General features: G+C 33.5%; 1 protein-coding gene across 1 annotated transcript; it reads right to left on the reverse strand.

The window, feature by feature from the left end:
• Nucleotides 1–300: 300 nt before the first annotated feature.
• Nucleotides 301–18,437, reverse strand: CRISP2 (cysteine rich secretory protein 2). The gene is made up of 10 exons (XM_016147320.2): nt 13,818–18,437; nt 12,861–12,964; nt 11,696–11,734; nt 11,075–11,145; nt 9,860–9,976; nt 8,985–9,072; nt 5,211–5,356; nt 4,696–4,793; nt 2,656–2,744; nt 301–750 (listed from the first exon to the last, which is right to left on the reverse strand). The coding sequence occupies exons 4-10, from the start codon at nt 11,141–11,143 to the stop codon at nt 623–625; spliced, it is 735 nt and encodes a 244-aa protein (XP_016002806.1). The 5' UTR covers nt 11,144–11,145; nt 11,696–11,734; nt 12,861–12,964; nt 13,818–18,437; the 3' UTR covers nt 301–622.
• Between the last annotated feature and the right edge of the window lie 65 nt (nt 18,438–18,502).

Consider the following 18,502-nt stretch of genomic DNA (forward strand, 5'->3'; position numbering starts at 1 on the left):
AGCAAAAAGCAAATAAGAATCGAACTGATTCCTTTGTTTTTGGTTATCAAGATTAATTTTATAGGTAAATATTTTGGAAATTTTGTTCTGTATAATCATTTATTTGGGCTGAATCTAGCTAGAGATAAAATTATGAATACTGTAAAATATTGCACACGAATCACATCTATGTGATTGCTTATATAAGTTCTTTATTCTAAAAGCTAATTACTTCTGTTAGTCTTTGTATTTATTCTTTATATATGCAAAAAATCACGACAATGTTGTTAAAGCTTTTTTTATTTTTTGCGTATTGTTTCAGGAAAGAGGTAATTCTTCATTTTAATTTGAAGTTCTAGAGACCTAAGTCCTGCGGTTAAACAACTTTAAAAATTCCCAACTTGGTTCAATTCATTAACTTTAAAGTATCGAATGTATATTGAAGTCCCAAAGTTGTCATCATGGACTTCGCTGCTTTTGTAAATCGATGTATGAAAGAGATTTTCATGAAGATCCAAGAGAAAAAGAGGTATTACTGTTCAGAATCAAATTTCTAACATGCCTACAGTTTCAGCTCTGTTATGTGTCTATTAAATGATGCAGCCCTTCTCCACTTATTCTTGCACAATGCATGATGAGTATTTCAGTAAATTTTGTTTTCACATTGGCAAGTAGCCTTGCACTTTTCTTTGAGTAGATCATGGTCACAGCCAGCTGTTGTCTTCAAGGAATCACAGTTACTAAGGAGATCTTCATACTCGCAACTATTGGCTGTAACAAAAGCAGATTAGTGATATCCTTATTATTTTCCTTAGTAAAGGCAAAACAATTCATACATTCAAAGTGTATAAGAGGGTGGATTGGACAAAAAATCAAGATTTCTTAATCTGTGATGGGCCTTTTACTTCATGAAGGACATATAGTTTCCTTAGTTGGGCTCACTGATTAATCCACCACTTATTTTATTTTGAAAATGGTGATATGTTTCTAAAATGAATTGACCTACTTTTCTCCCTATCAAAGACAGTAAAATGAAAATAAATAAATCTCTCTATACCTGTAGAGAGTCTAATATGAGAGCCACTAGCCATATGTAGCTATTTAAATTTAAATTATTCTAAATTAGATAAAATTAAAATTTTAGTTTCTTAATCTTGCCACATTTCATGTGTTCAAAGGCCACATGTGATTAGTGGCTATCATAAGGCAGATACTAACAAAATATTTCCATTATTTCATACTATTAGACAGCACTGCTTTAGACGTCAATGCTTTCTTCCCGGAGAAAGTGATTTCTATGAAAAGATAAAGATGCAAAACAGTGATAATGCGCCCTTTTTTCTTCTGATACTTCTGGGGTGTTCCCCGGGGACTTTAAACTCAACAGATCTCAAACTAGACTCATACTACCCACAACCTTCACAATTCCTGAGTTTTGTTTCTCTGTATGCCTCCCACAATCTTAGTGAAATGGTTTTCCTACTCAGCACTTTAGGCTGAATCAATCTGAACTCTTTTTCTACTTCTGTTTCGCACTCAACCAGCACAAGTGATGAACACTGGCTATTCTACTTCTTTTCTCTCAACTCTGTTCATTTCTCTTCCTTTATTTTGCCAGTAATGCAGTAAAGATATTCTTTTTGTTTTTCAACCCATATTTTTAAAAAAGTTTTCTAGCTGGCTTCTATCTAATTGTTTTTGCATACTATTGCTAGCAAGCTCTTTATAAACATGATTCTGACTTTGTCACTCTTACATTTAAACTCTTTCAATTGACTGCTTATTCCTAATAGGGTAAATTCCAAGCTTCTTAGCAAATAGCATTCAATGGAGATATTAATATTCAATGTTTTTGTCCTTTAGTTGATTTATAACTTTGATGCCATAAAAATTCTAAATTATACCTATAGAATTCAGTCAGAAAGAATGTTAACTAAACATGAATGCATTTAAAAATCTCAGTGAATAGGCCAACTCTATTGTTCATAACTTTAATAAAAGTATATCAACTATCAGAGGACAACAGCTATTTTTACATCTTTTTATGATGTGTTTAGAAATGATATGTATGACATTTATTTCATTCTCTCCTTTTGCAGCAATATGTTTGTGTGTTCGATGACCCAATATTGTATACAGGTTGGATTTTGTCATTAAAAACATCTATAAAACTACTTTCAAATTTTAAGGCAAGTGATCATTAAGTCAAACGCTATGATTCCAATTACACTACAAAAAGCATGCTAATCAGCATACTGAACTCATTAGCACAAAAGAAACATATTGTTTGTCTGTCTAGACCAAGCCATAATTTTATCTCACATCTGTATATTTCTACATTTCATTCTTTCAAAATACCTCCTTTGGTATAATAATACTAACTTTGATGAAATGAACTAGTTACCAGAAACATGTAGTTACTATTAATAAGCTCTTCGTAGTCCCACAAACGTACTGACAATAGATGTTTCATTATGTTACATATGGTATTTTTCATTACGAAAAATATGTAGATTATTAAAGTGTATAAAAAAATTAAACACATACACTGTTGAGTAATCTCTTTTCTTTTGCATAAAGACATTTAAATTTGTAACTTAAGGAAATTTCTTAACATACAAAAAGAAAAAAAATCCATTTTTTATTATAATAGCAGGTTAATCACTTCAAACTTACTGCATAATCCATTGTCACAGTTGCCAGGGCAACTGGCACAGGGTATTCCTTGTTGGTAAGGGGTATTCTTTTTACTCACATTATTACCTCTGAAATTTAAAATATATAATGTCAAATATTTTTCACTTGGCTGTGTAATTTACAGTTCAAGGGTAGTATCAGTCACCGAATATAATTATTCAATTTTTCAGATATGTAACAAAACTGAAAAATTATAATTCTCAGTGTGCAATTCAGATAACCTCCAAATTAAGAAATTAACTTTACACATCGACCCGTCTCCTTGACTATAATTTTTCAGGTTGAATAACTAAATTGAATAACTAAACTCTAAAGTTTTCAGAGTATATTTTCAACACTATCTTCATCTCGCAGTAGACTCAAATTGTTAAATTAGTATACCCCAGGGTCCTGGCTAGGAGTAGAGCATATTTCCTAAAGAGACAGGAGAAACTCCTGGGGGCAGGCAGTTGCAGTAAGGAAAAGAATACTCAATATTACGATATCATCTTATATTTGAAAGATGATAAAATACCATAATTTCTCTAATATGGACTAGGGACAGTAAAACTACAGTAGCATATTATATAGGTACACACATACATACACATAAATTTCTATATAGGAATAGTAATATTTAAGTAATTAGTGGTGTATGTGGGGGGGGCAGGGAGAGCTGGAGAAAGTTGGTGAGATTCTAGAGGCAATGTGTGAAAAATTTTTGTTTATTAAACAATGAATATTAGTTTGTTAAAAAGTTTAGAATAGACACCAATATCCAGGATATAATCACCTTACAGGAACTAACTGGTAATTCACTGATGATCATTATTGTATTGGTCATTTAATTAATTTGAAAATGCATAGAAGTGCAGATTTCAATAGTGTCAAGTGGGCTAATGGTCCAACGCAATACATTTGAATCTCAGTCTCTCTACACAGAATATAGCTGTATGTATGTGAGCCCTTGGAAAATTGTGAAATAGACATAAAAGTGTTCTGAAAGTTTTCTCATTTCTGCTTCTCCTTATTATTCACTCCAACCCTCATTTCAGATTCCTGGCTTCAGATACCTCCCCTCTCACAGCGAGACACTGAGTTTGGGTGCATTCCCCTAGGACTTTCCAATTCTTTCTACTAAACCCTAATAGGTGTGTGTGGGCAAAATTACTTTGGAGGTCACCCTTCTCAAACAGGAGATCCATATCCCCTAGGTTATCCATAATCTCAAAATAAATCCTGTGGGAGACTTGTTTGGGGGGTCTCCCTGCCTCTACTCGTAAGGAATTTCAAACACTAAAAAAATTAAGACTAACAGATATGTTGAGATTAGATCTTCAGTATATTCACAGGATTTATTGTAGATGACTTCAAACATTGCTTGACGAAACAGCATGCTTCCTGCTATAAATCAAGACCTTATGGATAGGTTGTTAATGGAGTTTTTTTTGGTGTGAAAACTGTAGAGAAACAAAGACTTAAGATGTTAACTTTTTCTGAACTCTGAAATAGATTAAAGATCTCATGAAAAACCTTTGAATCTCAAAAGAATGGATTATTTTTAATGGTAAAAATGTTAAGTTGTTTTTAGATAAACAGGAGTGGGAACATTTAAGCAGAAAAGCCTGAAAATACAATTTGCCAACATCTATTTGCTAATCCACTACCACCCTTTGTTTAACCATTAAGCTTCTACCCTCTTAGAGTGTGAAATTAGTGAAAACTAAGGATACCAAATCTAGAGAAATACACACTACACAAGCTCATGGAATAACCTTAAACCCTAGGGAAAGGCAATAGAAAAGATATCATTTGATAATTGAAGAAAGAGAGCTTCAGATTTTACATTTGGACCTAAGAACTTGGTCTTTTCTTTTATCAGTTTAATGTGTCTTATCTTAAAGAGAATTTTCAAAGATTTATGCCTTCTCTTTACTGAAATAAGATTTTTTAAAATTTTGGCTTGTTTAATACATGAGAATTTTTAATATGAAATTGCAGATAGAATTATGGACATTCAACTCTAAAGTGTATACTTACGCAGGACAATATTGGCAAACATAGTAGTATTTTAGACTATCTTGATTGGGACAATAGGCAATTCCACATCCAACACGGTAAGATGAGTACCAAACAACCTACAAATCCATAAGGGAATATATGAATACATTAAAGAAAAAAAATTAAAAAACGAATAGCAAATAAAAACTTGAAAAAAATGTTACTACTATAGTTCGTAGCTGTGTATCTAATGGATATATTTAAATTATTGATACAAAGTCACAAACTTTTTAAATGTTAAAATTTCATGTACATTCACTACTTTATCCATTTATATAACATTGGAAAAGTACAAATACACTTGCCAACGAAAAGTTTTGCAGGCCATGCGAAAAAAATAATATTTCTACTTAAATTACCAGCCAATTGTCAATGCTCTATTATACCTACTCAGGCTCCTTTCCCCAAATTAAACACTAAAGTTGTTCGCAATTTGGAGAAATTTTCTATATTAGAGCATTGGTGGCAGAAATATTTTTATTTGTTCTCTTTACCTGGGTATAATGTCCAACTACTGCACTGGAACTTTTTGGTCCTACTCCATAGACAAAATTGTGGCTCTCATCATACCAGTTTTGGATTGCATTTGACCAGGCAGTAGGGTCACTTGACATATAGAGATTCTCACCACATTTTGTACCTAAGAAGGAACAGATCATGAGGAAAGCTGTAAAGCATGCAATAGCAAAAGAAATCAACTGTACGAACGTGAGAATGTTGCTTTTCATAGTGACTATTTTTGCTAATATTGATTAAATACATTAAAAATGTGCTTCTATTTCTTCTCAGCTATAAAACTGAATAGAAGACAGATCTGCTTAGCACAGTGAGGCTGGTCTTAACATGTAAAACTTTGAATAAGTTGAGATGATCTTATTCTTTAAAAATTTTTTCCCTTGGGGTTGTCACGATACATTCTTTTTCATGCTAGATTCTTCACATGTGCAATGCCTCATGTACTCTCAACTTTGTATTGTAAGCTTGGAAAGGCAGCGACCAACTTTTATTCATTCTCTCCCCTTCTTTCCCATATTCTGAGTTTTTCACATATAGGACCCTGAATGAAATGTTTATGATTATAATTTTGTGTACACTGTGGGGAAAAAAACTTTATAGGCAATCATTAAGAACCTCAATCATGACATTGGTTGATAGAATTATATAGGTTTTAAGTGTAAAAAAGAAAAGAAAAGAAAAGAAAGAAAAGAAAAGAAAAGAAAAGAAAAGAAAAGAAAAGAAAAGAAAAGAAAAGAAAAGAAAAGAAAAGAAAAGAAAAGAAAAGAAAAGAACCTCAATCAAGCAACCGACATCAGGAGAGATGACAATTTTCAAAACTTTTGGATCTTTTTTAATTCAACAAATCAGAATGTCACCAAGTCAAATATACCTCAGAGAATTAAGCAAAAAAGGATCTTGCAGAGGGTGACATTAACAAAAGATGGTGGAGTAGGAATCCCTAGGCTTTCTTTCCTCAACAAACACACCAATTCAACAATAGTTCGTGAATAAAATTGCCCTTGTGAGAAATCCAAAAGCTAATTGAAAGGCTCCCATATGCTGGGAAAATATGAAACCAGACTCACTTAAGCCTATAGGGAGATTCGAATACCCTCTTGCTAGAAGCCCTATTCTCAGCACAGTGCCATATAACTAGAAAGAGACCTCCAAACTCCCAGGTCCTCCCAGGGGAAGGAATGACTTGCTTCATTTGCTCAGCATCTCAACTTTTCCTAGGAAACTCTCCAGAGGGCTGGCTTCTGTATTGCTGGTCTTGGAGCTCTGAGTGTCAGGCACAGGCTAGATACCCAAGGGAGAATGGATATGGTGGTTTGGGCTGGTAGATACCATAATTGCTGCTTCTGGTTCAGCACAGAGCAAGCAAATAAAAAAATAACTCTTAGCTTCCCCCTTGGGAGGCAAAGAGTTAATCAGTGTCCAATGTTCCAGTTTCTTTGGGGCTACCCAAAGAACTGGTCTGTTTTGCCAGTCTTGGAGCTCTGATGGATTTGGCACAGTCTTGGCTCCTGGGGGAGAGCAGAGAAGGTGATTTGGCTTAGTAGATGCCATAGCTCTTCTTCCCAACTCAGCATAGAGCAAGCAGACAAAAACCATAACTACTTGCTTCTCCTTGGGGAGGGAAAGAGTTGGTCTGGGCATCCAATGCCACAAATTTCCAGAAGCTGCCCCAAAGACTGCCTTATAACTTTCTTGTCTGGGAATGCTAACAAGACCTAGCATAATCTAGCCTGGGGCTAGTGAAGACACAGGGATTTGGGCTGGCAGTTGCCATAGTCTTTCCCTCCTGATCCAGTACAGAGTGAGCAAACAAAAAACCTCAGCTCCTATACTCTCCCTGGGGAGGAAAAAAATTGGATGGAAAGTCCATCATTTCTGGAGGCTACCTAAGGAACTAAGCATCTTTTTTGAACACAATGGACTTGAATAGACATTTCTCCAAAAACCATGTAAAAATGGCCAACGGGTATATGAAAAGATAATCATTAGAGAAATGGAAGTCAGAATTACAGTGAGGTACTATCTTATACCTGTCAGGATATCTATTACAAAACAAACAAACAAATGAACAAGAAACAAAAGACAACAAATGATTGTGAGGACGTGGAGTACTAGGTAAAATCCTAAAACAGTGTTGGAGAGAATGCAAAATGGTATAGCTGCTATGGAAAACACTAAAGTGGTTCCTCAAAAAATTAAAAGTAGAACTACCAAATAACACAGCAATTCCACTTCTGAGCATTTATACAAAAGAATTGAAATCAGGATCTTGAAGAGATATTAACACACTGATGTTCATTGCAGCAGTATCCACAATAGCCAAGATGTGGGAACAACCAAATGTCCATGAACAGATGAATGAATAAGCAGAATATGATACATACATACAATGGCATATTATTCACCCTTAATAAAGGAAGAAATTTTGTAACATGTGACACGGATAAACCTTTATGATATTATGCTAAGTGAAATAAGCCATAGAAAGAAAACTACTGCATAATTCCACTTTTGTGAAGTACTTAAAATAGTCACATTTACAGAATTAAAGAGTGGAATGGCTGGGAGGAAGGAGAAATGGGAAGTTGCTAAATAATGGCAAAAAATTCAGGTAAGCATGATGAACAAGCTCTAGAAATCTTCTGTACAACATTGTACCTATAGTGTATTATACACGTAAACATTTATTAAGAGGGTAGATCTCATGTTGTGATCTTAAACAATAACATTAAGTAAAAAAAATAATAATAAAGAAGTGCCTTGTACCCCAGAAACTTTCCCTACATTTTTCAAGCCCTCTCTTAGTACTTACATTTTGGTGGCTTGAAATTTATTATCTCCTTTAATAAGGAAGAATAGAAACTAAGCATCTAACAATAGACTTAGATCTTTAAGACCATTTGTTTCATTCTTCTACTGAGTACAGTCAACTCTCTTCATGATTTCATGATAACATTAGCAACAAAAACATAAAGAATAATAGTTCTACTGAAATCATAGGTAAATTATTCATTACCTTCAAATCAGGCTTACCTATATATATGTCATGCTTGACAATGTAAATAAATATTTTTTGTAAAGTTTATGAGTACAAATGTTTTTCCTCATAGCTTTTTGATCCTTGATATGTTCTTATGATGTTTTTGAATTTATTATTCTATGCATTATAAGCACATAGTCCACATAAAATACTTTTCTGCTATCAAAAACTTTTTACCAAAAATATTCATCCAGATTAAAAGTTAAATATTTTTAGAGCAAAGTTTAGGAACAACTCAACATAATTCAATATATTTTATAAATACAAAATAAATAGACTTCAGGACACCAAATGGCTATACAATATCACAAAAGGGTAGTGGGTTAGAAATCAGAAAACCTTGTTATCTTTCCAATATATGTTAGTACTTCAGGTTATATTATTGGTTAAGTCTTTCCTACCATGTTCTACTTTTCTAATTTTTAAAACTTGAATAATGGTGATGCATGACCTGTTTACTCATGAGCTAGTTGAGAGGAACAAATGAGATACTGCTTGAGAAATTGTGTAATGTAAACAATCAACACACATAAAATTGTACTGATCATAATTATCTCCCTGTATACAGTAATTTCGAAAAGATAAAAGTATAAGCAACATATATTCAAAATGTCTTCTTAATGCAACACCCTAGAATGGTCTGTTCTATTTTATTTGTCCAGTGTTACTTTATTTGTTCATTTGTTCAATAAATATTTATTAATTTACATACTAGTTTTTCGATCTTCTGCCTTACTGTGTTCTAAAGTGCACTTGTTTGCCCACTTTTGGGCATTTGCTGTTGCTTCTCTGCTCCATTCCTAAATGTCAGAAGAAAAAAATACACTTAAAAAATTCAACTTCAAAAAGCTCTTGCATTATAATCTGATTGGTAAATTGATTTGTACTCCTTTAAAACTTCTGTAAATGTATTATCTGTCCCTGGTATTAAAATATCCTTTTTCTCTTCTTTTTTTTTTGGTGTGTCTTTTTCTGCCCAGTGCCAGTTTCAATAAGATAGTCCATAGGTAATGTGTCTAATGAGGGAAATATCTAATACAATAATATCCGACTATTTATTATAGCACAGAAGCCACACCTAGGATTTTTAATAATAATGCTACTCTAAATACTGATCAACATCTGAAGTATTATATTTCAATAATAATAAGCTGACCTACATTATTTCCAATTCCATTTACAGTTCATTGCATTCCTATGGTAGATACTTGTTTTTTAGGGACTATGCCCTGGAAATTGGGCTATTTACCCTAAATGGCACTTATGTTGAAGGAAAGGGGATTTCTTTATTTTAGACTAGGAAGGATAGTGAACAAAAAATATAACAGCTTCGCATTTAATGTCCGAAGATTTATTTAGCTTCTAATTCTGTCTTCCCAACTTAATAGGCCTGTCATCTTGACAAATTATGTAACCATTATAAAGGAAATGGAGAACTTATGCTCTGCTCATGACACAGCACAAATGAAATAGTAAAATAGAGGCAGAACTTTCGAAGCCACAAAGCACTTACTAGATGCCAGTTACCAGCTGCCTGCTCATACCACCACTGGTTTACACCACTTTCTTGATATTACTCCCTCTTACCATCTTTAGCATGTTGCTGGCAGGTGGAGAGACTGATTTCCTTAGTTCATTGTGTTTATTTACAATCTCTCTTTGGACTTGTGATTGAGTGGTTAACAAAGCAGTAAAGGCTGGATCCTAAAGAGAAATAAAGTTGAGTTATTTTTTTAACATTTTTGAAAATTGCACATGAGAGTAAGTTAATGCAAGGGAACAAAGATCACTTTAAAAAGTGTTTAGTTCAAGCCAGTATTAGTTAACCATTGCCAAAAATTAAGCAATGACAAACAGTAAAGAAGTAATTTGAAGATTTGAGAATGCAGATGTATTTCATGGCATGACAAATTAAAAAATCCTCTGAGGCCACAAATGCTAATTTCTAGTTTCAGGGAAACTCTTAATATTACATATGAATGGTAATATTTTATGACCAAAAAGGTGGATAATAAGAACATTAAAACATATTCATTCTTATTCAATAAGGTTGCAGCAGGGGGAATAAAGGTAGAGTTCAAGATTCATCCTAGATTTTAAGGGGAACTTTGACCTTACATGTTATCTGTATTTAGAGAAAGAATGTATTTAAAATGAATTAAGAAAAGAATGTTTAGGCCCAAAGTGCATTTAATATTCTAGAAAAATTACTCTATTTATCATGTGATTTTATGGAGCCACTCAAAAGAAAATTTTGCAATATTAAACAAATCTCTGAAACAATATGAAGGGAGAAAAGCCATCCAATTAATGGATTAGTGCTGACTTTGTTCCTTTTAGTAACAAAAATATAATTAAGGTATTAAATAAGGTACTGATATTTTTGGTTTACATTTGTGTGTGTGTGAGGGGGGTCTAAATCTGGAGGCAGAGTGGGCTTTATGAAATTTGATGACCTAAATTTACAATTATCCAAAATATTATTTCATCATTTATTCAATATAAAAATTATTAATGAGATATTTTCCTTTTCTCTTGAAATCTGGTGTGTATTTTACACCTACAATACATCTTGTTTTTGACAAGCCACATTTCAAGATTCAGTAGCCAATGTGCCTAGTTACTTCTATACTGGATAGTTCAGCCTTAGACTTTCACCTAGAAAATGATGTTAATTGCTCTGCGCTATCAATGAGTGCTTTGTGGTACCGGATACTCTTACCCTTTCTGCTCTCAAAGTGCCTTGCCAACCCACAAAGTTGCCTGGATAGCTCTGGAAAAATTTCCCACTTTTAACTTTACCTTTCCTTCTGCGGGTGAAGATGGAAATAGCACAGCAACCAGAAACACCACCACTGGGAGTAAAGCCATTGCTGGGAGGTAAGTCAAAGAGAACAAAGGTCTGCATTGAAATATGTTATACATGGACTAAGAGGGAAAATACAATGAAATGATCATGGTTATCTCAAAGGAACTGTGATACCTAATTTATAACATAACAGGAGAAGAGTGTCATATGGTTCCAGTAGGATCATGGTAGAAACAACCTTGTCTCTGATAGGGACAAGAAAATATAAACTGAAGAAGAACCTGACCGATGCCCTGTATATATGTATGTGTATATATATATGTATATATACATATATATATATTCAAGTATATATTCAAATTATCATACTTTTATATTTTTCTATTATAGTTCTAGTCATAAACATGGGAATTATTTATATTATCTATTTTAGAAGGCAATGTAAAGAATTTATTTGTTTCAATTTGATATAGTGAGTAAAAGAGTAAAATTAATAAGATAATTCTTTCATCAATAAAAAATAGTTTTGAAGATCGTGGATAGATTTATTAAAAATATAATTTTATCATTGGTGAAAAAAATGCTCATGTTAAAATAAATGAGTTATCACTTACTGTTGGTTCTCAGAGCACGGCGAAGTATCTGTTTTATCTCTGAGAAGAAGGAAGGTGAAAAGAAGTTTAGAGCACAATATGTATTACTTCTATTTCTGTTTTAGCAAATTCTGGTTGTGCAAATAAACTTCTGAAATAGAATTTTTTATCCCAATATCTTCAAATTTCATTGCCAGTTATCTAACATTGTTTTTGACATTATTTGGTTCCAAGTTAGCTTTTAACATAAGTAAAGCATGCCCTCCTTCCCTAACTATCCCTCTCCTCTTTTAAGGCACATTAAAATCTGTTAGCTGCTTTTTTGGCCTTTTTGGTGTTTTTTAATAACCACTGAAGACTGGCTGATCACCGTGAAGGTAACCAGGGTCCTAACCTACACATAAACTCCTGTGGCTCTGCTTTCTATGATGTTTGATTTCCAGTTACCAAACTTCTGTAGCCTATTGGTTAAGAGCATAGCCTTTGGAAACTTCAGTTCTGGAAAATCCTCTCAGATATTCAATTTCTCTTCTGTAAAATGTGGATTATCATATCATGGGTTTGCTTTGAAAACTAAAAGATATAATATGCATAAAACACCTATTACAATGCCTGGCATATAATAATAACTAAAAATTATTAATATTTTTATTATCTTTTGCAACATGTGGTAGTTTTTGAGTTCATAAGATCATTCCATAAATGCATGTTGTTTGATTGAATCACTAATTTTAGAAGTGTTTATAAGAACTGTTGTTACTTCCAGGTGTAATAGGAAAAAAAATAAGTATACTCAAAGATTCAAATGTTTAAAGCCCAGTTCTAGTAGAGACCTTCTGGCTAGCTTTAGAAAAATGATGTAACACCTGGCTGTTGTAACTTCATCAGCTTATTAAAAGGCATACACATGGGCCTGAAGATTTGTATAGCTTATTCAGTAGGTTTGCATTAGACGACCCACAATTTCATAATTCAAAAGACCATGATGCCACATATTCTTCTATCCTACTCTCCTCTCCCCTCCCCACTCACCCAACCTATAATTATCTTTGTTGCAACAATAAAAATGATAATACTTTTAGTGAGAGTATATTCAAAGAAAAAAATGATCACATTTTATTCCTTTAAACCTATATTCATACACAGTTGAAAAGCTGGCTGCCATTTTTTTTCCCTTGCTACTTACTAATAGAAAAGTACTGTGCCCTTTCTTGCAGGTGTTTTAAAACCAGGATAACATAGTTCTCCTAGAGTGTCTGTAGGAAGAGCATGGTGTATGGTTTCATAATCCTAGAAAAGGGAAAAGAAGATATTTAAAATAAAAATCTGAAGGATAGCTTGAAAATAATGTCTGTCACAAACTTAAAACTTGACTCTAGTACTTTATTTGTTCTCTAATGCTTTATTTAGTTCAACTCATCATTAAGACCATAATTCCCTTCAAAGATCAGATTGTTTTGATGTTCCAGTATTTCATTTGGACACCAGCAAAGAAGTGGGCTTCTTAAAGAAGTTCGGTATTATTTGTTGACTTATTGCCTTGAAATGTCATAACATATTTTCAGGACTCCTAATTCCTCATCCAGGCCTTTAACCCATACAGCTCTTTAGAAGATAATTTCTGTAAGTAGTTACCCACATAGTGAGCATTTACTACAAGGATCTGGGGTCACACCTCTTTCTCTTTATGTCTTTTTCTAGAAACCAGTAGACGACACAAGTCCAGAAGATTCAACACCCACAATTCTAATCGTTTTAATATACAATTTCTAATAACTGCATTCAAAACATAAGACGCTGAAATTTTTAATTTAACCTCACAAGAGGCCAGATTTAGACATGACTTCAGCCTTCTGCTATGACTCAGAGTTTTTCTTGTAAATAGAATGGTTTATCTTTTAAGATACGTAAGGGTTTCAATAAGATAAACGTAGAGAGGCATGTTCAACGTTTGGTGGATCCGCGTTAAAAACCAAAGGAAACACTCTATCCCTCTGCACTGAATCAGAGGATGATGTGCAGAGTGCCAGAAGAAGCACATAGGTATCAGAAGACCCCTCGGCTCATAGATCTTTCTCTACCCTGTCTTCACCCACCTCTCTGACCCTGGTCATTTCGTTTCCCAATCTGCTCTAATTCTTACCCTGACTCCAGAGCCCAGATCTTCCCGCGTTAGGGCGGGAGCCAGAGACTGACTGCAGCTGGTCCCTCCTACAGTGTGTGTGAAATACCCAGCCAGCTGCGCACGCAGGCGACGTCATAGAGTTTTATGCCATCAGCGCAGACAGCGGATAACTGAATTCTTCCTGCAATTTTTCCATCTCCCTCTAGGGCTGCACCAGAGAAAATCTTACACATTTTCCCTTTGCAAAAAGCAGTCCTGCTTTTCTCTCATTACCATCACTTGATGAGGAAGGTAAATGTCTGCTCAAACACCTGAAAAGTATTAAGGAAAGTGGAGCTAGTATCAGGACCCGAAACGCTCAGAAGGTGGCCGAAAAGGAAATGTTCCTTTACAGACAAGATCTGAGTTAACGCAAGTCGGATTTTAAAGAGCGGATTGAAGAAGTCCAGAGATACTTAAATTTTCAGTTCAACACCAGTGTGGTGCCAACAGTGAACTCGGGAATTCCATAAAGTTGGCATTTTGCAGGTTTGCTCATAAACACTTCGTGTTCTTGTCCCTCTTTTTCCTTCCATAATAGTTTTGTGGTTAGAAAATTAAAAAAGAGTAACAAAAACAAGCCTTAGAAAAATGCCCAGAATTCCTGATGCAAGGCTACTAGCTTCAAGTTCCGCAGGTATATCCAGGGTTGGTTGAAGATGCGTTGACTGTCTTTACACAGGGCAGATGAATAATTGATGTGTTTTCTTTTGTGCTGAGTTGTTTTCAAGATTTAAAGGAATGTATTAATTCATTAGTTAGAGGATAGATTGGGTTAAAAAATGTCAAACCAAGAGTTAACATCAATCACATACTAGCACTGTATACCCCAAGCAAAGACGCTTGAAATTTTTCATTCCAAACCTTGAGACTCACCTAGGAACAACCGTAACTATAACTAACTGCCATATTTCATGGTGCTGAGTGCCATTTTTCCTTAGCAATGTTAAAAGTCCAAGTGACCAATGCGCAGATGTTTTAGTTTTCCTCTACTGTTATTTCAGTTCAACTACCACGGACTAAAAAAATCTTGGAATTTAAAAGTCATCCTAGACTGTTTTATTCTTATGGTTACATTCTATCAAAGTCAACTCCTGACAGTTTGCTTTTCTAACTATATATGAAATCCATTCCCAGATCTCTCTTTCTCACTACAATATTTATTTTTATCATATCTTGCTTAGATTATTAATTTAACATTTTTAATATTTACATCCACAAAATTACTGCTCACACTTTTATAATTTGTTTGGTGCAGTTAGTCTTTCTCTAGTGCAAAATAATTCATTGTTATCCTATAGTAGTCTATAATTTACTGTGAATATTCCTATTTTTCATTCTTGGAGACACCATACCTGTAATTATTATTTGCTCCCATGTATTATGTCAGAATGAGAGCAATTTGAGTATTGTTGTAATAGATACTGTTAGTAAACATGTATTTGAGAAATTGAGAATATCTCTCCTGATGATTGCTATAGCTCCAAAGTCTAGAAAAATACTAGTTACATAGATGGCAGTTTGTAAATATTAGCTGAGTGAATAAATATTGGCATGGCTTAGATTCTTAGGGAGTGATGAGAAAAGAACACATCATTTCTTTCCTCTAAGACTTATAGTACTGTTGAAAATATATATACATGTGAATATAAACTAGGTAGTGCAGTTTAGTACTAAGTAGTTGGAATAGAAAATATATACAGCAATTGGGAGTTCTGCAACGATATTATTTGGGTAAAACCTAGATGGTAGAGTAACATTTGAACTGCTTTGAAAAATGTATATGACTTGATCAGAAAGAAAAAAAGAGTTTGTACACTTGGTTAGAAGAGTAGAAACAGACAAATCAATGTCTCGCAAAGGCATATTTAAGTCATTATAATACGCCGTTGAAAATGTTGGGGAAGCTTTGTATCAAAGTCTAAAGAGATTTGCTTTTTTTTTGTATAACATAGGAAAGTAATTTCACTGATGTTCAGAGAATTGAGAAATTATGTGATAAAATATTATTTCATGAAAGCTACCTGATGGCACTCTGCAGGATGATTTGTGGAGCCGAGAAATTGGTGACAGGAAAAATTAAAGTGTAGTAACATTTCCCATCTTAATTTCAGAATAATAGAAATAGAAAAGAAGGTTGGGATGTGAAGAGATAAACAAATGGTGTTGATGATGGATTTAATATGGAAGGTGAGTCCAGAAAAAAAGAAAATTTGTAAATTTAGAGTCTACATGTATTGGAGAGTACATGGAAAGTATATCTCCATTATTGAGAGGAAATACAGGCATTTCTAAATATTCTTGTAAAATCAGAAGTTCATAGTGTGCTGAGCTGAGAGTTGAAAGGACTGGGTTCTTGCATGGACTTTGATGAGAAACCCCCTGTAATTCTTGTCCTGTTCCTTTACATGTAAGATATTCTATGTTCTTCTCTGTAATTTTGTGACCTTGCTAAACTTACTCATTTGTTCTAGTAGCTTTCCTATACATTCATTTGGATTTTTCTTTACAAAAAGATTATTTTAATCTGCAAATAGTTTCTACCTTTCTAATCTATATATTAACTTCTTTTATTTTATTGCATTGGTTGTAAACTGAAAATGTGAACAAAGTGGTACAAATTGAATCATTGCCTTATTCCTAATAGTGGATTCCAGATTGAAAAGTACTACAATCGTGTTTTCACTTGTAAAGTAATACAAAGAGAAGGCATTTGGTCATTCACTAGGTATAAGCTTAGTTAAGTATAAGGAGAGTTTTGTAATGTGTTCCTTATCTTAAGATAGGTAGTTGCTTTCTATTCCTGATTTTTTGAAAATTGTTTCAACTAAGGGTGCTAAATTTTATCAAGTGCATTTTTTCATCTTTTCTGATGATTATATCTTTATTGCTATTAATATGGTATGTCACATTAATTTATTTTTGAATGCTGAAACATCCTTTTATTCCTGTGGTAATCTTCCTTTGTCATGGTGTATAATCATTTTTATATGCTGCATTTATGTTCATGAGAAATAATAGTCTGTAGTTTTCTTTTCTTATACTGTCTTTAGCTTCGGCATAAGATAATATTAACCTGAGTTGGGAAACAGTTCTCTTATTTTCTGTCATGATATAAACAAAAACATCCTGAAATTATTTATGTATAGATATTATATATATGTAAAGACACACACATCTATAACCTAGTGCAATTTAACTTTCTCTTCTAGTTAATAATCTCTTAACTTTTTTTGTTTCAGTCTTGTCCTTTTACAATTTATAATTCATCCCATTGTTTACTTATAATATCCCAATTCTTTACCTGCCCTAGAAGGTGCCATGTGACTAATTTTTTGTCTGACCCCTTTTTAAAATTATTTTTTAAATTATTTTACTCACTCTACTCCAGCCATTCTAGGCTTCTTGCTTTTTCTTATAGATACCAAATTTGTTCCTTCCTCAACAACTTTGTACTCACTCTTCTCTTTGTTTGAAAATTTTTCGATCATTAAATTTACTGATTGTTTTTCTTATTTTTTAGTGTGTTCCTAATTCAATGCCATCACCTCAGAGAGAATTTACCTATCCCATTTAAATTAACGTTTGTCCCTCTCAGCCTATCCTCATTATTTTCTATCCTCCTGCCCATTTTAGTTCATAGCACTTGTCACTTCCAACATTGTGTTAGGATTTATTTGCAAAATACAAATTTTCTTTCTCTCTCCTCTACTGGAATGTGAACTCCATGAACTTGGTCTATCTTGTTAATTACTCTATTTCAAAGTGCCTAATTAAAAACCTGAGTCATAATTGTTTTCAATGTATATGTGTCGAATGCAGGATTGAATTATATAACACACTGTGCTGTTTGCCGTGAAAGAAAGTATAGAGGGAATAGGGGTAAGAAAGTACAAGAGGGAATAGGGGTAAGTTCTTCAGATTATTTACTCAGAGGAATCTCTTGGATAAAATGGCATTTAATGTGGAAAAGGTATTCTAGCAAATACTAGGGAGATGACTCTTCCAGACTGGGCTAATAGCAAAAATAAATGCCCTGAGCTTGGGAGAATTTAATAAGATCATTGTAGTTGAAGCATAAAAAATAAGGGAGAATGGAATGAAGTGAAATTAGATAGGAAAGTATGAAAAAAGATCATTCGGTTTCTTGCAGGTCAGTTTAAAAGTGCGGATATTATCCTAAGTACTTGAAAAATTTATGGAAAGCTTTTGAAAGTAGATTAGTCTATTGCTTTAGAGATTAAAAAATGCGTCAGATGGTTACCAGATTTATCTGGGCGATCACTTCATAAGTTATGTAAATGTCTAATCACTGTGTTGTATACCTAAAACTAATACTGTATGCCAACTTTAATTGATAAATATAAAAATATAAAAAGAGAAAAGAGAAAAAAGACATGTGTTGTGAAGACAACATCTGGGAGCCGCATTCATGGTTTTGGACCTGTCCCTGTCTTACCTTTGCCTCGTGACTACTCATATCCTTGAAATTATTAGTGATGCTTGACACTGGATAAGGATGTGAGTCTGATCTGACAATCCAATTATTAGTATTGTCTGAAAGCCCTTAAAAAAACACAAACATTTAGCAATGGAATAGAGAAATTCAAACTTGGGTGGGGTGGGAAGTCTGAGAAAGAATAACTGAACCATCTAGAGAAAAA

The sequence above is a fragment of the Rousettus aegyptiacus genome, unplaced genomic scaffold (assembly GCF_014176215.1).
Source record: "Rousettus aegyptiacus isolate mRouAeg1 unplaced genomic scaffold, mRouAeg1.p scaffold_m13_p_1, whole genome shotgun sequence".
NCBI classification, from domain to species: Eukaryota; Metazoa; Chordata; class Mammalia; order Chiroptera; family Pteropodidae; genus Rousettus; species Rousettus aegyptiacus.

What these genes read in the sequence shown, in the direction of transcription:
- CRISP2 (XM_016147320.2), bottom strand. Translation starts at nt 11,143, where the DNA reads ATGGCTTTACTCCCAGTGGTGGTGTTTCTGGTTGCTGTGCTATTTCCA. An exon ending in TAGTTGGACATTATACCCAG is followed by an intron (nt 4,794 to 5,210) that starts GTAAAGAGAACA and finishes ATGGATTTGTAG; the next exon opens with GTTGTTTGGTACTCATCTTA. An exon ending in CTGTGACAATGGATTATGCA is followed by an intron (nt 751 to 2,655) that starts GTAAGTTTGAAG and finishes CTTTTGTTACAG; the next exon opens with CCAATAGTTGCGAGTATGAA.